This window comes from Centruroides sculpturatus, unplaced genomic scaffold (genome assembly GCF_000671375.1).
Source record: "Centruroides sculpturatus isolate CEXI.00-Female unplaced genomic scaffold, Cexi_2.0 scaffold265, whole genome shotgun sequence".
NCBI classification, from domain to species: Eukaryota; Metazoa; Arthropoda; class Arachnida; order Scorpiones; family Buthidae; genus Centruroides; species Centruroides sculpturatus.
The window spans coordinates 482,426-504,304 of NW_019384449.1; the positions used below are offsets into that span (position 1 = coordinate 482,426).

The 21,879-nt window shown below is 31.0% G+C and overlaps 1 protein-coding gene across 1 annotated transcript; it reads left to right on the plus strand.

Annotated features, from left to right (window-relative positions):
* Window positions 1-987: 987 nt before the first annotated feature.
* On the plus strand, window positions 988-18,117 carry LOC111620517 (adenosine monophosphate-protein transferase FICD homolog). The gene is made up of 2 exons (XM_023362443.1): window positions 988-1,548; window positions 16,764-18,117. Exons 1-2 carry the CDS (start codon window positions 1,173-1,175, stop codon window positions 17,846-17,848), a joined length of 1,461 nt encoding a protein of 486 aa, XP_023218211.1. The 5' UTR covers window positions 988-1,172; the 3' UTR covers window positions 17,849-18,117.
* Window positions 18,118-21,879: the final 3,762 nt, after the last annotated feature.

Here is a 21,879-nt window from a genome sequence, read left to right on the forward strand (position 1 = left end):
CCGACGCGAATTCGTTCCGATTCTACCAGAGCGGCAGACTGACGCATTAACCGATCGATAAATGATTTGTTTGAATAGGGTTTATTTCGTATAAGAAAATTATAATATTTTCCCATTCATTTTAATTTATTCAAACATCGCATATTATTGGCTTTTGTCCACTAATCCAGTATACTGACCAAGATGCAAGATGGCCATGGCGGTAAAGATAACAGTATGCCAATCTGGACAGATTCTTATCTGGATAATCTCAACAATTTCATAAAAGAGTCTTTTCCCCTTCAAACTTTTCGCCCTGTGGGAACTAAGAAGCCTCTTTTAGCAAGCCCATTACGGATTCGGACAGGCCCACAATGGGGCTGCCGGGTGGTGAGGGACGGAACACGACATACCCAGACGTATCACCCCCCGAACAATTCTTGGGGATTTATCTATCCATCCGGATTCGAACCCGTGTCCCTCAGAACGATACGTTAGATATATTGGGTTTCATCCTTCACCATTCATTTCTTCGCCTGCCTATTCATTGGTCGAATTCAACGATGGACATAAGAAAAGATCCGTTCAGAGTCCACAGAACAGGAAACTTTTTAAAAGTCTTTGATTATTTAGGTTAAACGGGAAAAAATAAAAATCAACGCATAACTAATAAAATTACATTAAAATTTATTTAAATCATATAATCTTTTTAAATCACACATTAACAGAGAGTGTTTCTAGGAAAATTAAATATAGATACAAATGTCGATTACAGAAATAAAAATGATATGACGCACGTAGTTATCGAATAATAGAATGACACGATTCGCTTAACCAGCGCCATCTTTTAATAAAATTTTCTTATATATTCTATAATTAATTTAAATTTCTAATTGTAGTTAAAATATACTTTACATAAACAAATCGAAGTATATTAAGACTTGTAGTAATAATAATAATCGAACAGCTCGATATATAAAGTTTTGTTTTTTTTATTTACCAGTAAATTTATTTCATTGATGTGGTTATTGCGTCAGATGTCACTCTTACATTTGGAGTAGCGGAATTTTTGGGTATGGTAATCGTTATATGTCGAATTAGTAAGATTTTATGTAATTATTTAAATATTACTAAATTATGAACGAATTTAAGAAAGAATTAAATTACTTATAATGAGTCGTATTGGTTAACAAATGGATGTGTGCTCGTCGTTTAAATGGATTGTTAACGAAATGGGAGAATTAATTCAGAAGTGGATATTAAATTTTCATGATGTGAGAACGACAAAACTAGTTGCTAGCTTCAGTCTATCCTTTTTTTTCATAAGTTGCCTTATAGGATTTTTTGCAGTAATTCTCATAAGGAATCCTGTCTGGAAATCACCAGCCAAATCCAACAATAAATTGGAAATTAGCCCATATATAGAGAAAAATGTTGTTAAGAAGTCAAATATAAACTTTCTTCCTGATACTAGTGAATTGAGGATATATGATGACGACAAGATTACTCTGGATGGATTACCGGAATTCAGACAGACTAGAAGACATCAAGTTGATTATTCTGCAAATGGTAAGGATAAATTTAGTTAAAATTTATTTAAATTTGTTAAGTGTAAGAGCTATTTGCAAATTGTAACCTTGCCAACAGTATTTGGGACAAAAGTGTGCAAAGTTGTGTGAAATATAAAAATAGTAACAGCTGTTATGTTATCTTTATGTTAATATTTTAGATTTACTTTTTTTCTCTCTGAATTTCTAAGTAAACATTTAAGTTAAGATTATTCCAATGGTTAATTTGAATTATTTCAAACATTAGTTCTTAAATTTCCATAAAATGTATTGTTGATGCTTCCACTCTTCACATACATGTTCAGTAGAAGAATGGAGGGGTGATTTGCAAAATTTATATTTTTGTTTTTGACTGGTGTGGTCAGGTATGAGAGATCAAAAGCAGGGTGAGGCAATTTGGTTCTGTGCAGGGAGGAATAAAGTTGTCCTTTCAAATCAATGTGAAGTGTCTTTTTTGTGGAAGTAGTTACATGTGATTTTCCAGTCTTCCCAACACTGAAGATGCTATTACATATGGTCTTTGAGGTAGATTGTTCATCATATATACGTATGATGAACAATCTGCCTCAATCTGCTATGTGAATCCATACATAGAAGCCAGTCTTCAGAAGAATGACATCCATAAAGCTATCATGTCAAAGAAGCGAGTTTCTGGCATCAGTTGCATATTACATCATCTGTGAATCACCTCTCTGGTTCCAAATTATTCAGGAAATCTACACACTTAGGCCTAAGAAAATGTCAGAACAAGTCATAAATTTTCAATAAGAAAGATTGACAAATTTGACAATCAGTTTAAGACTGGTGATAATATCAATCAACTGGAGATAAGAGATTTGAAATTAGATGAATTATGGGCTAAATTTGATGTCATTCAAATAGAATAGCGTTAATAGAGAGGTTGCGGCCAACGTTTTCAATGCGAAAACATGTACGTCGGATGTTTAGTACCACTTTCCTGTAAGCCTAGAAGTTTGACAATGGTGTTCGATAGTCAGTGCAATCATGCTCAACGTTCCAAACACTATTGTCAAACTTCTAGGCTTACAGGAAAGCGGCACTGAACGTCAGACATACATGTTTTTGTGTTTAAAACTTCGTCCTCAACCTCGCTAATCTCAGAGGAAGAGGAATCAGAAGATGAAGACCAGTTTCGAAACATTATATTTTGATATGGAGTATTTCATAAACAATTTATTTCTCACACCACATTCGAAACACATGCTGACAGAAATGATCATAATATGAATATTGGCACCCAAAATTTAGCTGATCAATCAACTAGTGTTAGGCTACTCCAACTCATCATCCTGATATTCATTGGAAAATATCAAGATTTGATGAGCTTTCATGATACATTTGACACATGAAAATAGTCAGATTCCTCCTATCCAGAAATTATGTTAATTGAAATTATCTCTCAAAGAACCATTCCAGTTAATACAATCTATCACTGCCACCAACAAAAATTATACTTATAACAACTTGGCAACTCTTAATAGAACAATTCCACAACAAACAATACATCAGTAATTCTCATCTAGGGGAACTAATAGAGCAACAGCATTCAAAGGACATTATAACTAATATCTCTCAAATCTCAAACAAAACAGTCTATCTGATCTTGGAAAATCTTGATTCCTGTTTCTACTTGAACATGATCATCGTGTACAGTATATATCATGAATTAAAAATAGATACAATAACAAGATGGAAATGGGAACTATATAAAATTCCCAGTGAACTACTTACACTACAACAATTCTTTAAATTTTTGGGAAATTTTTCTCATATTTTAGAAATTATAATAAATCTAACTTATTGGTGTGCCATGTAACTAAATTTATGGAATGAATTTATGAAAACTAAGTCATGTAACATAGGAGAATTAAGAGTCAGTAGTTGAGGACTAATCCTTCAAAACTCAAAACTTGATTGGAAAATTTCAGATAAAATTTCTATTCCAAAGAGTGAAGGTTCAAAACAGGCAACAATCAATAAGTACACAAGTTTAACTGAAATTGTTAGCAATTTTTTGGGAGGTTGAAGCGATGCCTTTCATTTCTCCCTTTATCTAAGAATGACTAAATGTGAGCAAATCTTTTCTCAGACAACTACACAAGTTAACTTAGGTAGATATATGGTAGGTAATATTTTCAAACTAGGAAACTCCCTAACAGAAGCCAAATTACAGATTAAGGCATTAGAAACTCTACTACAAGTAACTGCATCCTTCAGCAAGAATATGTTACATTCATGATAGAATACAGTAATACCCCGAACTTACGCAATAGATGAGACCGAGCGATAACCATATAAGTCGGGGTATAATTTCGCAATTTGTGTAAAATCCAAGTCAGATGTATGTAAGCTAATAAATGTTCTTGTTAATCTTATCTCGTCTTTTGATTCGTTCAGGTTACAAGAAATCACCACATAGAGTCTCTCAAGTCTCCGTAGATATAACAAATACAGAAATAAATAACACAAAATAAATTGTAGCTATGTGTCGATTCCACACGACACGTCCGAACATGTAAGCTGAACAATAGTGTGGGGGAAGTGAGTAATCGAGAGTTGCGTGGCGCTCAAACAAAAGATGAATCGGCGAGATTTGAAAATCGCGTAACTCCGGGTTCGCGTAAGTCGAGATATTACTGTATGCAATTTTAGGTCACATTATCCTTGTTCCAGACTGGAATGAAGCAGAAACCAATAATAAGAAAACCTTTTATCTTTTAATATCACCTTTTATCTTTTATCTTTTATCTTTCATTCAATAATGAATGAAATAAATTTCATAACAAAGTTGAGTTGTTTCCAATGCACCAATGAAAATTTCTTCAGGTTATTCATTAAATGATACCTTATTGAATCTATTAAGAATAATTTTTTCTTAATCTTTTTTTTTTAACTTTTTATATTTACTAAAGTTAGGTTGAACTAAAAATGTTATTAAAATATATAAATTTTGATAAAACTTTGATAAAAATTCGTAGTTATTGTTTTTACTATCCCAACTTTTCATCTGATGTGAATATTAAAATAACCATGAACTGGCAGTGAAAACTTTAAAACTTGCTTTATGTAATTTTCTTTGTTTCTCACACGTGCATTTTGATCTTCCGATCTTCATCAGTATGTTATTACACATCATAGTACATAATTTTGCCTATAAACAATAAATACTGTCATAGAACTAAGGATACTATAGGTACATAATTTTTTTAAAACAACTTACAGCTGTCTTTTTATAAAATTTCTCCATTCAAGTTCTCATATCTGTGCCATCTACAATCATGTACCATTCTGGTGACAGATTTATACCCATATTTAAATTCAGTAAATTTACATTTTTATCTTTTAATTTTTTCATAATAGCAAAGTGTTCTCTTATTTTAATTTTATTATTTCACTGAATGATATTCACCTCAGATGAAAAGTTGGGAAAGTGGAAAGAATAATTATGAATTTTTATCAAAGTTTTATAAAAATTTATATATTTTAATATAATTTTAAGATACCTTATTAGTTGGTCTCATAGTTCATCCTTAAATTTTAACAGCAAATATTGTAAAAATGTATCCAGCAAATCAAAATTGATTCATATCAAACCTATTAACAAAAAATTCTATGGAGTCTCTGTAGAAAAAGATAATGTTATAAATTATTAACTGTGACTTATGACACTGCCCTAGTACCTTACTTGGTAATGAGATGCTTTAAAACAATCCGCTGAGGATGCAGATTTCTCATGTATTTGATGATTTTTACATTGATGATCAGTTAATTAGAATGGACAGTAAATAATTCAGCTTCTGAGAAAGGAAGGACTTGAATTACACAAATGGGAATCTAATTATTAGACAGTGGACCTATAAGCCCTTAAAAGTGGCATTTTAGGCACTTAAAATAAGCTCTTAAATTGCGTCATTTAGGCTTTATAAACAAAAAATAGGCAGTCAAAATTTGCACAATGAACAATTAACGTACTTATCAGGACGAGGAATTTTTTATTTACCATATGTATTCCAAACAAAAATGCACGTATTCAGAATGATGCAAACACAAATGTAGACAAACAATTTTCTTTACATTTTTTATTCGATCTGTTTCTCATAGTTTGCTTCATAATATATTACAAGCACTTTTTCCAAATTTTCCATAGAAAAGTTACAACGTTTGTCACTGTGGAACACATCTACTGAAGATAACGGACAATATTTCAACCTTGGAAGAAGATGAACTGGGAATTTACTTTCAGTTTTGCTCTTCTTTTCTGCCAAAATATCAGCCACAATAAACAAGCACTGTAATCCAAGTCTCATTTGAAGCACTGCTTTCAACTCTTCACTTTTTTTTTTGCAGCAGTTCCTGGTGCATCACAAAGTTTCTGGTTTGTCCTATTGAGATCAATTTGTTCATATATAGGTTTCCCACTACTTTTGAGAGCAGTAATAGTATCTGCAATGAATGTGAAATAACACTTGATGTACAATACATCAACTTGTTCTGAACATAAATGTCATTCAAAATTTTCTTGGCTTTAGTTACACAAACTGCATTGCCTGCTAAAGTGGCCAGAAGTTTTTTGATATTGAAGAAATGTTCACTGTAGTAGTTAGTACAAAATCTTAGCCATGTATATGCTAAGGATAAAATAGGAATTTGCCTAAAATCTGCTGTCTAAAAATGACAAATAAAGCATCTCTAACGATATATTTGTTAAATAAAACAATTTATTTTAAAATATTTCATATAGTTTTAATTTTATTAATATAAAATTGCATCAGGGGATGTAATTTATTTCTGTTATTATTGCATTATAATTTTTTCAGCTTGGGATATGCATCCACTGGGACTTAAATACTGTATAAGTAATCAATAATAATAAAAAAATGAATTTGTCTGATTGCATTTTCAAGAAAAAATGAAACTTAAGAACTTTAATTTAAGAATTAAAGTAAACTTTGCGAAAAAAAAAGCGAAAAAATAATAAAAAATTTCAAAAAATATGAAAACAGACTAAACTTTGTGTTTTAGGCCAGTGTTCCATAACCTTTTTCTTCTTGCGACACACCTATGACTCAACTCGGCACACCAAAATGTTATTTTCCTCAAAAACGTATGATATGATACTATTAATAGAATTACATAATGCCATGAACCTATTATTATTATTATTAAACAGACCAACACCTGTGACCAAATTTATTTTACATTTAATTTCTTAGAATACATAAAAATGCGTGGCTTATAATAAAGAATAAACAAACATCGTCTTATTTCATCATTGCTGCGGCAGAGAATGAAATACAAGCATAAAAAACACAGCAACTGTGATAAAAATATATAAATAAAACTTGAAATTAATAGAATATGTAAAAGTTTACGTCACACCTTCGTGACGGCACACCGGTTGCGGAACACTGTTTTAGGCAAAAATAGGCAGCAACGTCAAAATAAGCATTTTTAGGCATTATAAAATACTATTGTTTCGGTCTAAATGTTCATGAAAAGTGTTCATACAAAATCTTAGCCATTTATATGCCAAGGAAAAAAATAGGCATTTGCCTAAAATCCGCTGTCTACTAATTATCAAGACATTTTAGAATTCAAAACAGAAAATGAATTGTCTAGTCTATGAGATAATTCAGTAAAAAAGGCTTCAGAGTTTTGGTAGTGTCAGAAAGATGATCATTTCTAATTTCAGTCATCTATTTGGAGAAAGAAAGAATTGACTACATTATTAAATAAAACTGGAATAAAACAACATAATTAAAAACTTTTGTATGTTTTATGCATTCCTCACTATTTTAACTAAAATTAAATTATGAAAATTAAAGCATATGGAGAAAACTTTAGATATACAAGAATGTAGTTTTATATATATCTAACTAGTATTTGGTGATATTCATAAAACAGATTGTTTCATATATCTTGACTAGGCATTGTGCAGTACTCAGTTGAGATTTTGGAAGTTTTATAAAGTTCAAGAGCCCCTTTTTGGTAACAAGTAGGGACCTTATCACAGATTTATCAAACAATCCCTTCCCTTTATGAAGTAAATACACTGGTCCCTGCTACTGTGCATTTTTACAGCCTGGCGAAGATTCATGAATTGAACTGTTTCATCAAGTACTTGATCAATGTAAAGTTTAATTTCAAAAAGTTTGACATTACAAGAAAGATGTTCTTGTTATTGCTATAAGCCATGAGAAACACTTAAATCTTCAATGTTTATTTTACTACATATTCAAGATAGCCTTTGAAATTTAATGAATAAATATTCAAAGACACATTTATAAAGACAAAATTTTACTATTTTCATTAGCTATATGAGCATATGAACTATATGAAATAATTCAATTTCTTGAGACAAAATATCTTATAAGATTTTGTGGACTCAATTCTAAGTACATCCAAATGTTTTTAAGTCTTTCCTCAAATAACTGTTTATGGAAACACTTTTTTGTTACAGAGAATGTTGTTCCTTAATAAAAAGTAAACATAAATCTCAGTAGGCAAAGATGATTTGTCTCCAATTTGAAAAAATTGTAGACATAAATTCCCATTGTCATCCATCTGGCTTTTTCTGTCTGTCCTTCTTAGTTAGTTAGGTGAAACCTGAGACCAAGTATGGAAAGATTAGGGACAGGCGGTCCTGATTAACTATACACAAACTTCTGATGCAAACCAGAAGTCACATTTCAGTTCAAAAATTTTTCCCTGAAAGGAGTTACATAGATGATTGGCATGACTATTGCTAACAGGAAAAGTATAATATAGAGGGGAAGGACACTACTAATTTCAGGTGGAGAGCATAGATTTTAAATTAAATAAATTAAAAATATGATTAAAAATTGTAGCTCGGCATTGTGATGATGTCACAATAAATATTTCTCATTCAGTATATTTTTGCATAAAATATTGCTTTAATCTTTGGTAACTTTTCACCTATAAAAATTCTATAGTGTAAGGCATTTTCAGTTATTGCAATACTTAATTTAAATAACAACAAGTTAAGAATGGTAATGATATAAGCTATGAATGGTAATGATAAGCTATGAAATCTAAGTATCTGATGATCTATCACATCACTAATTACAGTGATGTGACAGATCATTCTGGCAGCGTCAGCTCAGTATCTGAATCTCAACATTTTCAAACTATTTCTTTGATCATCTGGTACAACTTTTTTCAAAAATTGAAAAATTAGTTAATTAATGAATAATCTAAATTTATCAAAGAAACTATTAAAGTATCAATAAATAAAGACAATACATATTTGACCCTTTCCAAGCTAAAAGACATCAATGTATATTAAATAAAATAGTAGAAATTGAGTGAACTTTTTATAAATTTACTTCTAATTCATACATTACAATCTCTATCAGAAAGGACTATAAGGAGATTCATTGCATAAAAAGCCAAGTTTTTCTGTTTGCTTTAAGATGAAAAAATAAGCATAAGCAAATTAATAATTGGAGTATCTGGAGTACCATCTATGAACTTTTTATGTAATTTGAAAGCATAGAACTATATTTTATTTGATATCTAAGTATTATTGCAAAAATCTGGAATACTTTTTTTTAAACTGCTAACTTTTATAGAAAGCAGACATTTATCAGAGATAAATAAGCATAAATTATTTTAAAACACACAAATTACCTAATACTTTTAGACCTTAGTTCATCTTTGGGAGATATAAAAAAAAAATCTAAGATTAATTACATTCTCTATTCAAAATCAGTTGTTTTGTTTTATATAACCATTTTGATACCAATAAAGCAGGGTTTTATATTTCACTTGAAACTTTGATCAATATAAAGAGCAAGATCTGATGGTAAAAGATGCAATATTGCTGATAGGAAAAATTTTATTAATGTCTATGCAACAATATCCAGAGCTGTAAGAAGATTTGAGCAAATTGGACATTTGTTTGGGATAAGCAATGTTAAAATTACAAAATGCAAAATTTTCAAGAATGATTTTTTCTAAAATTTATAATATTTTCTGAAATTTATAATAAATTTATTAAAACATGTAACATATTCATAAATAATATATTTTATTTACTGTATAAAACAGTATTTAGCAATAGTCATGTGTAAAAATCTTAGTTACAGCATTGATAATATCACAAATAATTAAATTAAATATAATATTTTCTGATCATTCTTCTTCTTATATTTCTTTCTTACACTGACTGATGATTAATTTATAAATTACATATCAGAAACTAATATTGTCTTAGTAATCCTTTAATGTATACTGAAATACCAATATATTATGTACAGTACATATATGCTGTTAAAAAATAGGTAACTCTAGCATTGCTTCAGCAATGTGACTTTTCTGCAATATAAATTACATAGCTTGACATGATGAAGGACTAGTTTTTGTTTGTGTTCAGTTAAGAATATAAATCTGGGTGACTTCAAACTTGACTTTAAATCTGCACATGTAACATCCACAACATCCACAATGAGTGCTAGATGTGCTGATTCTCTCATCAACCAAATCACAAACCTTCTGGGTTTTTCATACATAATAATAGCAAGAGTACATTGCAAATGATGTGTAGCTCAAAACCAGCCATGAGTGTGTTTGGAAAACTATAGCTTGTTGATGAGAGGGATGAAAGGAGAATGATGATTATGCGAGCTTCTCAAGGAATTATACTCCAGTACATTGCCTCTGTGTACAACAGAAGCCTGCCAAATATCATCTCAGCATGCAGTTTGTTGATTGTTGAATGGGCATTATCATAGACCTATTGTGTGTTTTGTCAACATACGAAGTCTGTGGTGATTCGGTAATGATATTCCTGCACTCTTAAGTCCTCTCATGCTGATTGAACAGCAGGCATTGCCTGAATGTTATGATGAATTGAAGATAAGGGTTAGTACACATTAGGCATTGGGCATTGCGTTAAATGCGCGTTAGCAGCGTACACACCGTGCGTTTAACTCGGCGTTCGACGACCATTCGCACTGGCTCAGTTTGGAAATGGACGTGAAAGTAATTACTTGTGTGTGGCTCCTCTATCGTCGCTATAAAAGACGATGGCAGAGGCAAAGAGAATTTTGGGTGCACCCAATATTAGGAGATAGACAGACGCATGAAATGTTTGCGATGTTGTATCCAAAACTAAGACAATATGAACCCAAGTTTTTTATTATTTTAGAATGTCTATAAAATCATTTGACGATTGCTGGTCTCTTTTGGATTTCATCAATAAATAGATCACTATTGAAATGATCATTCTCCATTTTGGCCGACATGCGTCCACTCTACCCGAAAGCGCGCAAACAAATGTACAACAAAATGGCAGCACATATACCTCAAAGCGCGCATTCTAACCAAAATCTATCAATGCACATTTGGCCAGAAGCGCACGTTTACGTGTGTATACATATGCAGAACTCTTGGTTCTTAAAAATGTGCGTTACCAAAGTGCACGCTTCAAAACGCCTAATGTGTACTAGCCCTAAGGGTATAGTTTTAAAGATATTTTCATAAACAAATCAGATCTTTATACAGAAGTATGTTCAGTAATTATTTAAGAACTTATTGCTTAGTCTATATTTATAAAATTATTAATTAGATTATCCAATAAAAACAATACTTTTTACAATTATTAGTCTCGTGAATTCAAATTAAGAATTTAATAGCTAAGAAAGTTGTTAGTAAAAGCCTGGATCATATTTTTAATTTTTCAAATTGTCTATTAACATAATAATTACCGTCTTTTTTAGCATAGAAGCTGTACACCCATTTTAGCACAGAATATTTGAAGAAAAAGTATTTAATGTATTTTTAAGATATCATGTGTCTTTATCACTCAGCCTCAATTTTGTTGTTGTTTTTTTTTTTTTTAATAAAATTAGAATGCACACTTTTATAGTAGTAGTTTACCATTAAAAGTTATCATTAAAATATTCTTCATAATGGAGTATATGTAAAAGCTGTTTACCTATAGCTAATAATTTTAATTAAATAGTAACATTTTTATTGAAAAATTGCACTAGATAGAGGTTACCTGGAGAATTCATTAGCCTAAGGGAGATCGCAACTTTATGTGTAAGATGTAGGGCTTTTTGTTTTGTTCAAAATTGTGCCACATATGCTGTAAAATACAGTACTTGACTCTGTAATGTTTTAAACAATGATAGATTTTTAAGTAGTAATAATTATCGCAATGCCTTAGGTTGTTCACTGATTACAGTGATGTGACAGATCATTCTGGCAGCATCAGCTCAGTATCTGATTCTCAACATTTTCAAACTATTTCTTTGATTATCTGGTACAACTTTTTTCAAAAATTGAAAAATTAGTTAATTAATGAATAATCTAAATTTATCAAAGAAACTATTAAAGTATCAATAAATAAAGACAATACATATTTGACCCTTTCCAAGCTAAAAGACATCAATGTATATTAAATAAAATAGTAGAAATTGAGTGAACTTTTTATAAATTTACTTCTAATTCATACATTACAATCTCTATCAGAAAGGACTATAAGGAGATTCATTGCATAAAAAGCCAAGTTTTTCTGTTTGCTTTAAGATGAAAAAATAAGCATAAGCAAATTAATAATTGGAGTATCTGGAGTACCATCTATGAACTTTTTATGTAATTTGAAAGCATAGAACTATATTTTATTTGATATCTAAGTATTATTGCAAAAATCTGGAATACTTTTTTTTAAACTGCTAACTTTTATAGAAAGCAGACATTTATCAGAGATAAATAAGCATAAATTATTTTAAAACACACAAATTACCTAATACTTTTAGACCTTAGTTCATCTTTGGGAGATATAAAAAAAAAATCTAAGATTAATTACATTCTCTATTCAAAATCAGTTGTTTTGTTTTATATAACCATTTTGATACCAATAAAGCAGGGTTTTATATTTCACTTGAAACTTTGATCAATATAAAGAGCAAGATCTGATGGTAAAAGATGCAATATTGCTGATAGGAAAAATTTTATTAATGTCTATGCAACAATATCCAGAGCTGTAAGATTTGAGCAAATTGGACATTTGTTTGGGATAAGCAATGTTAAAATTACAAAATGCAAAATTTTCAAGAATGATTTTTTTCTAAAATTTATAATATTTTCTGAAATTTATAATAAATTTATTAAAACATGTAACATATTCATAAATAATATATTTTATTTACTGTATAAAACAGTATTTAGCAATAGTCATGTGTAAAAATCTTAGTTACAGCATTGATAATATCACAAATAATTAAATTAAATATAATATTTTCTGATCATTCTTCTTCTTATATTTCTTTCTTACACTGACTGATGATTAATTTATAAATTACATATCAGAAACTAATATTGTCTTAGTAATCCTTTAATGTATACTGAAATACCAATATATTATGTACAGTACATATATGCTGTTAAAAAATAGGTAACTCTAGCATTGCTTCAGCAATGTGACTTTTCTGCAATATAAATTACATAGCTTGACATGATGAAGGACTAGTTTTTGTTTGTGTTCAGTTAAGAATATAAATCTGGGTGACTTCAAACTTGACTTTAAATCTGCACATGTAACATCCACAATGAGTGCTAGATGTGCTGATTCTCTCATCAACCAAATCACAAACCTTCTGGGTTTTTCATACATAATAATAGCAAGAGTACATTGCAAATGATGTGTAGCTCAAAAGCAGCCATGAGTGTGTTTGGAAAACTATAGCTTGTTGATGAGAGGGATGAAAGGAGAATGATGATTATGCGAGCTTCTCAAGGAATTATACTCCAGTACATTGCCTCTGTGTACAACAGAAGCCTGGCAAATATTATCTCAGCATGCAGTTTGTTGATTGTTGAATGGGCATTATCATAGACCTATTGTATGTTTTGTCAACATACGAAGTCTGTGGTGATTCGGTAATGATATTCCTGCACTCTTAAGTCCTCTCATGCTGATTGAACAGCAGGCATTGCCTGAATGTTATGATGAATTGAAGATAAGGGCTAGTACGCATTGGGCATTGCGTTAAATGCGCGTTAGCAGCGTACACACCGCGCGTTCGGCGTTCGACGACTATTCGCACTGGCTCAGTTTGGAAATGGACGTGAAAGTAATTGCTTGTGTGTGGCTCCTCTATCGTCGCTATAAAAGACGATGGCAGAGGCAAAGAGAATTTTGGGTGCACCCAATATTAGGAGATAGACAGACACATGGAATGTTTGCGATGTTGTATCCAAAACTAAGACAATATGAACCCAAGTTTTTTATTATTTTAGAATGTCTATAAAATCATTTGACAATTGCTGGTCTCTTTTGGATTTCATCAATAAATAGATCACTATTGAAATGATCATTCTCCATTTTGGCCGACATGCGTCCACTCTACCCGAAAGCGCGCAAACAAATGTACAACAAAATGGCAGCACATATACCTCAAAGCGCGCATTCTAACCAAAATCTATCAATGCACATTTGGCCAGAAGCGCACATTTACGTGTGTATACATATGCGGAACTCTTGGTTCTTAAAAATGTGCGTTACCAAAGTGCACGCTTCAAAACGCCTAATGTGTACTAGCCCTAAGGGTATAGTTTTAAAGATATTTTCATAAACAAATCAGATCTTTATAGAGAAGTATGCTCAGTAATTATTTAAGAACTTATTGCTTAGTCTATATTTATAAAATTATTAATTAGATTATCCAATAAAAACAATACTTTTTACAATTATTAGTCTCGTGAATTCAAATTAAGAATTTAATAGCTAAGAAAGTTGTTAGTAAAAGCCTGGATCATATTTTTAATTTTTCAAATTGTCTATTAACATAATAATTACCGTCTTTTTTAGCATAGAAGCTGTACACCCATTTTAGCACAGAATATTTGAAGAAAAAGTATTTAATGTATTTTTAAGATATCATGTGTCTTTATCACTCAGCCTCAATTTTGTTGTTGTTTTTTTTTTTTTTAATAAAATTAGAATGCACACTTTTATAGTAGTAGTTTACCATTAAAAGTTATCATTAAAATATTCTTCATAATGGAGTATATGTAAAAGCTGTTTACCTATAGCTAATAATTTTAATTAAATAGTAACATTTTTATTGAAAAATTGCACTAGATAGAGGTTACCTGGAGAATTCATTAGCCTAAGGGAGATCGCAACTTTATGTGTAAGATGTAGGGCTTTTTGTTTTGTTCAAAATTGTGCCACATATGCTGTAAAATACAGTACTTGACTCTGTAATGTGTTAAACAATGATAGATTTTTAAGTAGTAATAATTATCGCAATGCCTTAGGTTGTTCGGAAAATAAGTTTGTTTTTTTTACACTAGACGGATTAGTTGTATTATTCCCGCCATTTTCATTCTAAACCTTATTATCATTATATATTTTGACAGCTAGCATTTTAAGGCTTATTTGTAAAAAAATTTTGTTTGATTTTGTGCAATTGTTTATTTTTGGTGTCCCATCAAATATGGAAGATCGAAAGCAGCATTTTCGGCATATTTTGCTCTTTTATTACCGAAAAGGTAAGAATGCTGTTCAAGCGAGAAAAAAATTGTGTGACGTGTATGGAGAAGATGTATTGACAGAACGACAGTGCCAAAACTGGTTTACAAAATTTCGATCTGGCAATTTCAATATTCAAGATGCGCCACGTTCTGGATGGCCAGTTGAAGCCAATGAAAACAAAATAAAGGTACTGATTGAAGCAAACTGCCGAATAACAACACGTGAAATCACTAAGAGATTAAATTTGTCAAATTGAACTGTTTATGATTACTTGAAACAAATTGGTTTCGTTTCAAAGCTTGATATATGGGTTCCACATGTTCTCAAAGAGAGATGCTCTTTGGTGGGATTTTAAGGAAATTTTTTTTTGGAGCTTTTACCAGACAATTTAACAATTGATTTGAAAGTGTACTGCCATCGAGTAAATAAATTGAGTAGTATCATCAAACAGAAAAGGCGGCCAGAATTGATCAACAAAACAGGTGTAGTGTTTTACCACGATAATGTCAAATTTCACACAAGTTTGATAATTCGTCAGAAACTGTTATAACTTACATGGGACATGCTATCACACCTACCATATTTGCCAGATCTAGCACACTCAGATTATTACTTGTTCCAGTCTATACATTTTTTTTTTTTTTTTTTTTGTTGTAGGCTATGCTGCCATACCTTGATAAGAATGTCTATCAATTTCCTTTTTGTAGGATAATGTCAAATTTCACACAAGTTTGATAATTCGTCAGAAACTGTTATAACTTAGATGGGACTTGCTATCACACCAACCATATTTGCCAGATCTAGCACACTCAGATTATTACTTGTTCCAGTCTTATACATTTTTTTTTTTTTTTTTTTCACGGTAAGACATTTACTTGAAATGACAATGTCAAAAATCACTTGAATCAGTTTTTTGTAAACAACGATCAAAACTTTTATGAATGTGAAATCACGCTACTACCAGAAACGATGACAACAGGTATTTGACCAAAATGGTTGATATATAATTTAATAAAATATTTATTTATTTATAAAAATATTGTGTTTTTTTCCACGGAAAAAAACGAACTTACTTTCCGAAGAACCCAATAGATTCAGAAATTTGAAATATATAAGATCATTAGTAATTTTCAATAATTATACTCAAATCCAAAATTAAAGCATCACACACAAATGTACATGACAAAAGTACAGAAATAAACAGCCTTCATTGCAACAACTAATCCAAACGACTTTTCTGAAACATGCCTGACAAGCTACTGATATACAATATCAGGAGACTTCCTCACTGTTACAGATACTAGTAGATAATTGTTAGTCAGAAATGATTCTCTTCTCTCTCTCTCTCTCTCTCTCTCTCTCTGTGTGTGTGTGTGTGTGTGTGTGTGTAGCGTATTACATTTTGTTGCCGGGATTTGCTGTTATCATGTCTCATTTGCACATAACATTGCCGATTTATGTATGATGGAAGTTTCAGCTATTCACATTTCGTGGTATAGATTTCATTGGTTTTATATTTGTTGCTTTAATTTAGGACACCAGTGTATTATTATTTTAATTTTTGAATAGATTTTGCATGATTATATTTAAGAATTGTTTTATTTTATAATAATAAGATTTAATGCAGTATTATTATTATTAAGTGAAATTACACAATTATTGCATTTTAAAAATTATTTACATTTCAGAACCAGAAGCTTTAATATCACTTCGCATGGCTTTGCAATTGAAAGAAAGTGGAAAACATGAAAAGGCTCAAAAACTATTTCAGCATGCTTTAGCTCTGAATCCTGTACAACCAGATATTCTCACTCATTATGGTGAGTTTTTAGAGCATCATCATCAAGATGTCATTAAAGCTGATCATATGTACACGAGAGCACTTATTGTATGTCCTGAACATTCAAAAGCACTTGTGAATAGGCAAAGAACATTACCAGTTGTAGAAGAATTGGATCAGAAACAACTTACCAGAATAGACAGAAAAAGAGACAGGCTTATTCATATTCCTGAAAATGACCCAGCATTAAAAAGAATGAAGAAAGAAGCATATTTTCAGCACATTCATCATACAGTTGCTATAGAAGGAAATACAATGACATTAGCAGAAACTCGAATGGTAGTTGAAACACGTATGGCTGTACCTGGTAAAAGCATTGTTGAACATAATGAAATTTTGGGACTGGAATCAGCATTGAAATATATAAATAATACATTAGTCAATAAGTTTGGCCTTATTAATGTTGGGGATATTTTGCAAATTCATAAAAGAGTGTTAGGTCACGCTGACCCTTTAGAAGCAGGTTGCTTTCGTAGGTCTCAGGTATATGTTGGAGAACATACACCACCTTCTCCTACTGAAATAATTGACATGATGGAAGATTTTATAGAATGGATGAATTCAGAAGAAGCATTTAGTTTGCATCCAGTGAAGCATGCAGCTCTTGCACATTATAAACTAGTCTATATTCATCCTTTTATTGATGGAAATGGCAGAACAGCACGATTATTAATGAATCTTATTCTAATGAGAGCTGGTTACCCACCAGTCATAATAAGAAAACAAGATAGATCCTTATATTATGAATATTTACAACATGCAAATGAAGGCGATGTTCGTCCTTTTGTACGTTTTATTGCAGAATGTACAGAAAGAACTCTGGATGTGTATCTATATGCCACAGAGTATGGAATTTCTGGTGTTAGAGCTTTAGGTGGACAGGAAATAGACAGATTTCCTAGGATAATTGACAATGAACAGCAAATATCATAAACATTATTTATTTATTGTGAATTTAATAAGCTGAAAGCAAGTACAGTATTGTAATCTGTTTGTACATACTGTAAATGTGTATATACCGTATTTAAAAATGAAGCACAATTTTTATCATAATTATTGTACACTATTAATTGACAAGAGATTTTTGATTGTATTTTAAATACAATTTCAAGTATTATGGAAAAATTCTATAGAATATTCATTACTATTCATATTATTTAAGAATATATTTATGCATAGACAAAAATTTTAATGAAAAAATATAGCACATGAAAAATTTCAAAATATAAAAATTAAAATCGTTTATAAAATAATGATTTCTTATTTATAATTTTTTTCTTGTAATGATTACATTATAGTTTTGATATAAACCAATTTTTTACGTCATTAAACCAAAACATAAATTATTTTAAAAGCAATGAAAAATATTACCTACAATACATCAAAAATATTCGTGTAATTACAAAATTATTTTTATTCGATTCAATATTACAGAAAAAGGAAGTTTTGAAAGTTTGTACCGGTATTTATTAGTCTTTTATATCAATGGTAATTCACTTTGACTCTGTACATACAAACGCCATTGGACATCAATAGATTATAATGATTCGTAGTTCTTTTGATCCAAAACTTTAAGCTATACTCAGTAAATGATGATGAAACGAAAAACACTGGTTTCTTTTTCGAAAATGTCAAGTTAGATATACGCACGGAAGAGGACACAGATCTGGAAAAGTATAATTTAAACTAAAACTTCGATCCCGACTGAAACGAAGCGACGCCTTGCGAACTCTCATAATTTTTTTTTAATACTCCTCCCTGTGGGCACTAAGGGTCTCTTAGCGAGCCCATTATGGGTTCGACCAGGCCCATGGGATCACCCCTCGAAAAATTCCTGGGGATTTTTTGACCCGTCCGGATTCGATCCCGGGTCCCCTAGAGCGGTGGGATGCCACCTTGACCGGCAGTCAACGTTAGATCATTGAGGGGCACTAGATTAAAGCGAATCGTCACACTGCATAAGTGTGACGATTCTTATATTTGTTCTAAAACTTCATTAACCTACATAATAAACGGTTGACGTAGATGGGGCAATTTGCACGTGCTTCCTTAATATAGTTTAAAATATCCCTGTATTTAACAAAATAAAATTGGAATTTTTCCCATACACTTACAATGGGAATCCGAAGCTCAATATACTGTCGTTATTGTTTTTTATATACGTTAAGATATGTAGGGTTCATTTTTCCAGATAAGTAGAAAAAAAGATCGGTATTAAAAAACAAGAAAATTGGCGAAAGCTTCGCCGTATTTCGAATGTCGGGTAGTAAGCACTCGTTTGTTTACGTTTTCACAACTGGGTTTCTAAATAATGAAGTTTTACTGTATAGAGAGGGGTCGGACTTCATGAAGATTTTCTTCGTTATTACCATTTAAAACTCATCCCTACCCTCGAAATTAGGCTTTTTATCATTGTATAATAATTAAATATATATATAAAAAATTTTGTAGTAAAATTTCATAACACAATTTTATTTATTTACTAGCTTACCCGTCGCGCATTGCTGCGATCTCAGAAGAAACGAAATTCAAGCAAACTCGTTATGATAAAATTAAATTTACATTTTATCATTTTTATTGAAACTTATTGTTATTATTCATTTTCATCGGGAAAACATTTCAAAGTGTCGTTTCAATTCTATTTATTTATTGGAGTGCTTGTGGATACACGATATTTGTTTTTCCGTCTGGTGCGTACACGAATAAATCAGAAGATTTTCCGACGCGTGAGCCGGCTACATAGTTGTACATGCGAGAAGCACGGATTCTTCAAATTTAGCCCATACACTTGCAGCGATTGTCAGAAATGCGATATTCCCCATTTTTATATATATATTTATATTTTTTTAATCCTTTATAATTTTAATTATTTAATTGCTCCTTCCTCTCTTCCTTGGCATGTTGTGAAATTTCTGATAGTTGGATAATAAACCGTTTTATTGTAATTTGTCTTTTTAAATTATTTTGAGTCGATATTAAAATTTGGAAAAGGGGGGATACCTAGATCGGTAAAATACGCGAATTTCTTCCTACAACTTCGGTTGTTGTTCGGGGTACAGTTAAGGTTTTAACGAAGTTCGAGCGAATACATAATTAGCAAAAAAAAGTTGAAATAAAGTGATTAAACAAAAATTATTACAAATATCGTAAATAACAGTTCACAAATGCATATATAGAGATATTTTTTGAAGGGGGAAATGGTCTTCACAATTTGAAATCGATCGAACACACTGTGAAATGATCATATACACGCGCGCCATCTATCGCAGGATAAATGCACTATGCCTGAAACCTTCGCGGGAGTGTATTAAAAAACTTTCCAAAGCTTCATGGCAATCGGATAAACGGTGTGATAATGCATGAAGGACAGACACACAGACATACACTTATTTTTATATATATAGATTATTTTTAATGATATAAAAGTTATTTTTTAAATAAAATCTTTTAACAGCTGGGAATAATACGCAACGCGTTGCTGGATTTTTTAAAGTCGCTTAAATATCATTTCATTGCTCTGTCTAAAATAAAGTTTTTATTTGCTTTTATATGCTTTATCACAGTTCAACGTTATTCCAACGTTATATTGTTAATTTAATTAAATTTGCAATTTCTTGATGAAAATTGCATTATAAAATATATATAAATACAGTATATATTTATTTATTGGTTAAAATTGATTCAGTATTTCATGACTTTTTTAGTAATGTAGTGCTCAAACTTATAGTCATATACCCCAACGCGAACCCCTGAATACCCCTTGTGTAGACCGTAGTCTTCTTTCTACAGGTTCTGTGTATCTTGTCGCATTATTACTGAACAAAATGACAATGCGAAGCGATCGTGTAGAAAAGTCTTAAGCGAATAAAATTAATTTCTATAATTTATTGACACTACATAAACCCAGTACGATACTATTACATCGTCATGGTTATTAAATGTCGGTCTACATGTAGGTACAGTACATTAAGTGGGAACAACGCGCTTCACGTGGTTAACAATTTCTCGATATTAATAAATCAACTGTTAAAATGATGATAATCTAACAAACACGTGCAGTAATTGTAATTGTCTATACAATCACAACACGTGGAATTAGTTAAAAACGTAATTCATTCTATAAGTATCTATTTTATGCTGCAAATCTCTACTCGTACAAATAAATTATGTAGAAACTTAATACCTGTATTAACAAATTATTTGTTGCCATAAAGCTAAATTCAAAATTCATATACGTGATTTAATTAAGTATAGGCAAATAAGTTTCCGTCCCACGTCCTGAAAGTCACACCGTATCCTGATAATAAAATCTTTTACCAGAATGATATGAAAGTGAAATCTATTCTTATAAACTTGTTTGCTGATTTCTGCTTTACAAACTTCGCTTTCTACTTAAATAATTATTCAGTATTTTGTCTAAACTTGAAGTAGGAAGACGATTAAGTGAAATAAACTAAATTAACAATAAACTTTTTCATAAAATATAATTTTATAAACCAACCAGTATATCTAGTGTACCAGAGCCCCTTTAGCCGCCATTCAAAAATAATCGAGTGGCGTTTCCACTTCCCAGGACGAGGACCTAGGGGATGGATTTTGGGAAGCGGTGTTGGTGTTATGTGACGGGGTTGTTTACAGCTGTGACGCATGATATGTAAATGAATGGATGCGATGAACAAATTAGATAATGATTCAATTTTGAATGCTACCGTGAGGAGTGTTTGTAAGGAAGTGTTGTAATGAATATATATATATATTCATAAAATATCCAGTTAATAAAATTCGCGCTAACAATGCATTAAATAATACATACTTACCTGAGTATGCCGTGATCAAAATGGTGATGGTGAAAACGCTAGAGCGAGTTCTTGTAATTACAATTGTTGAACTGATGCAGATGGACATAAAATTTGTGACATTTTACTGTTACGTATCAACTACTCTTGTAACAATTAATGTATCTG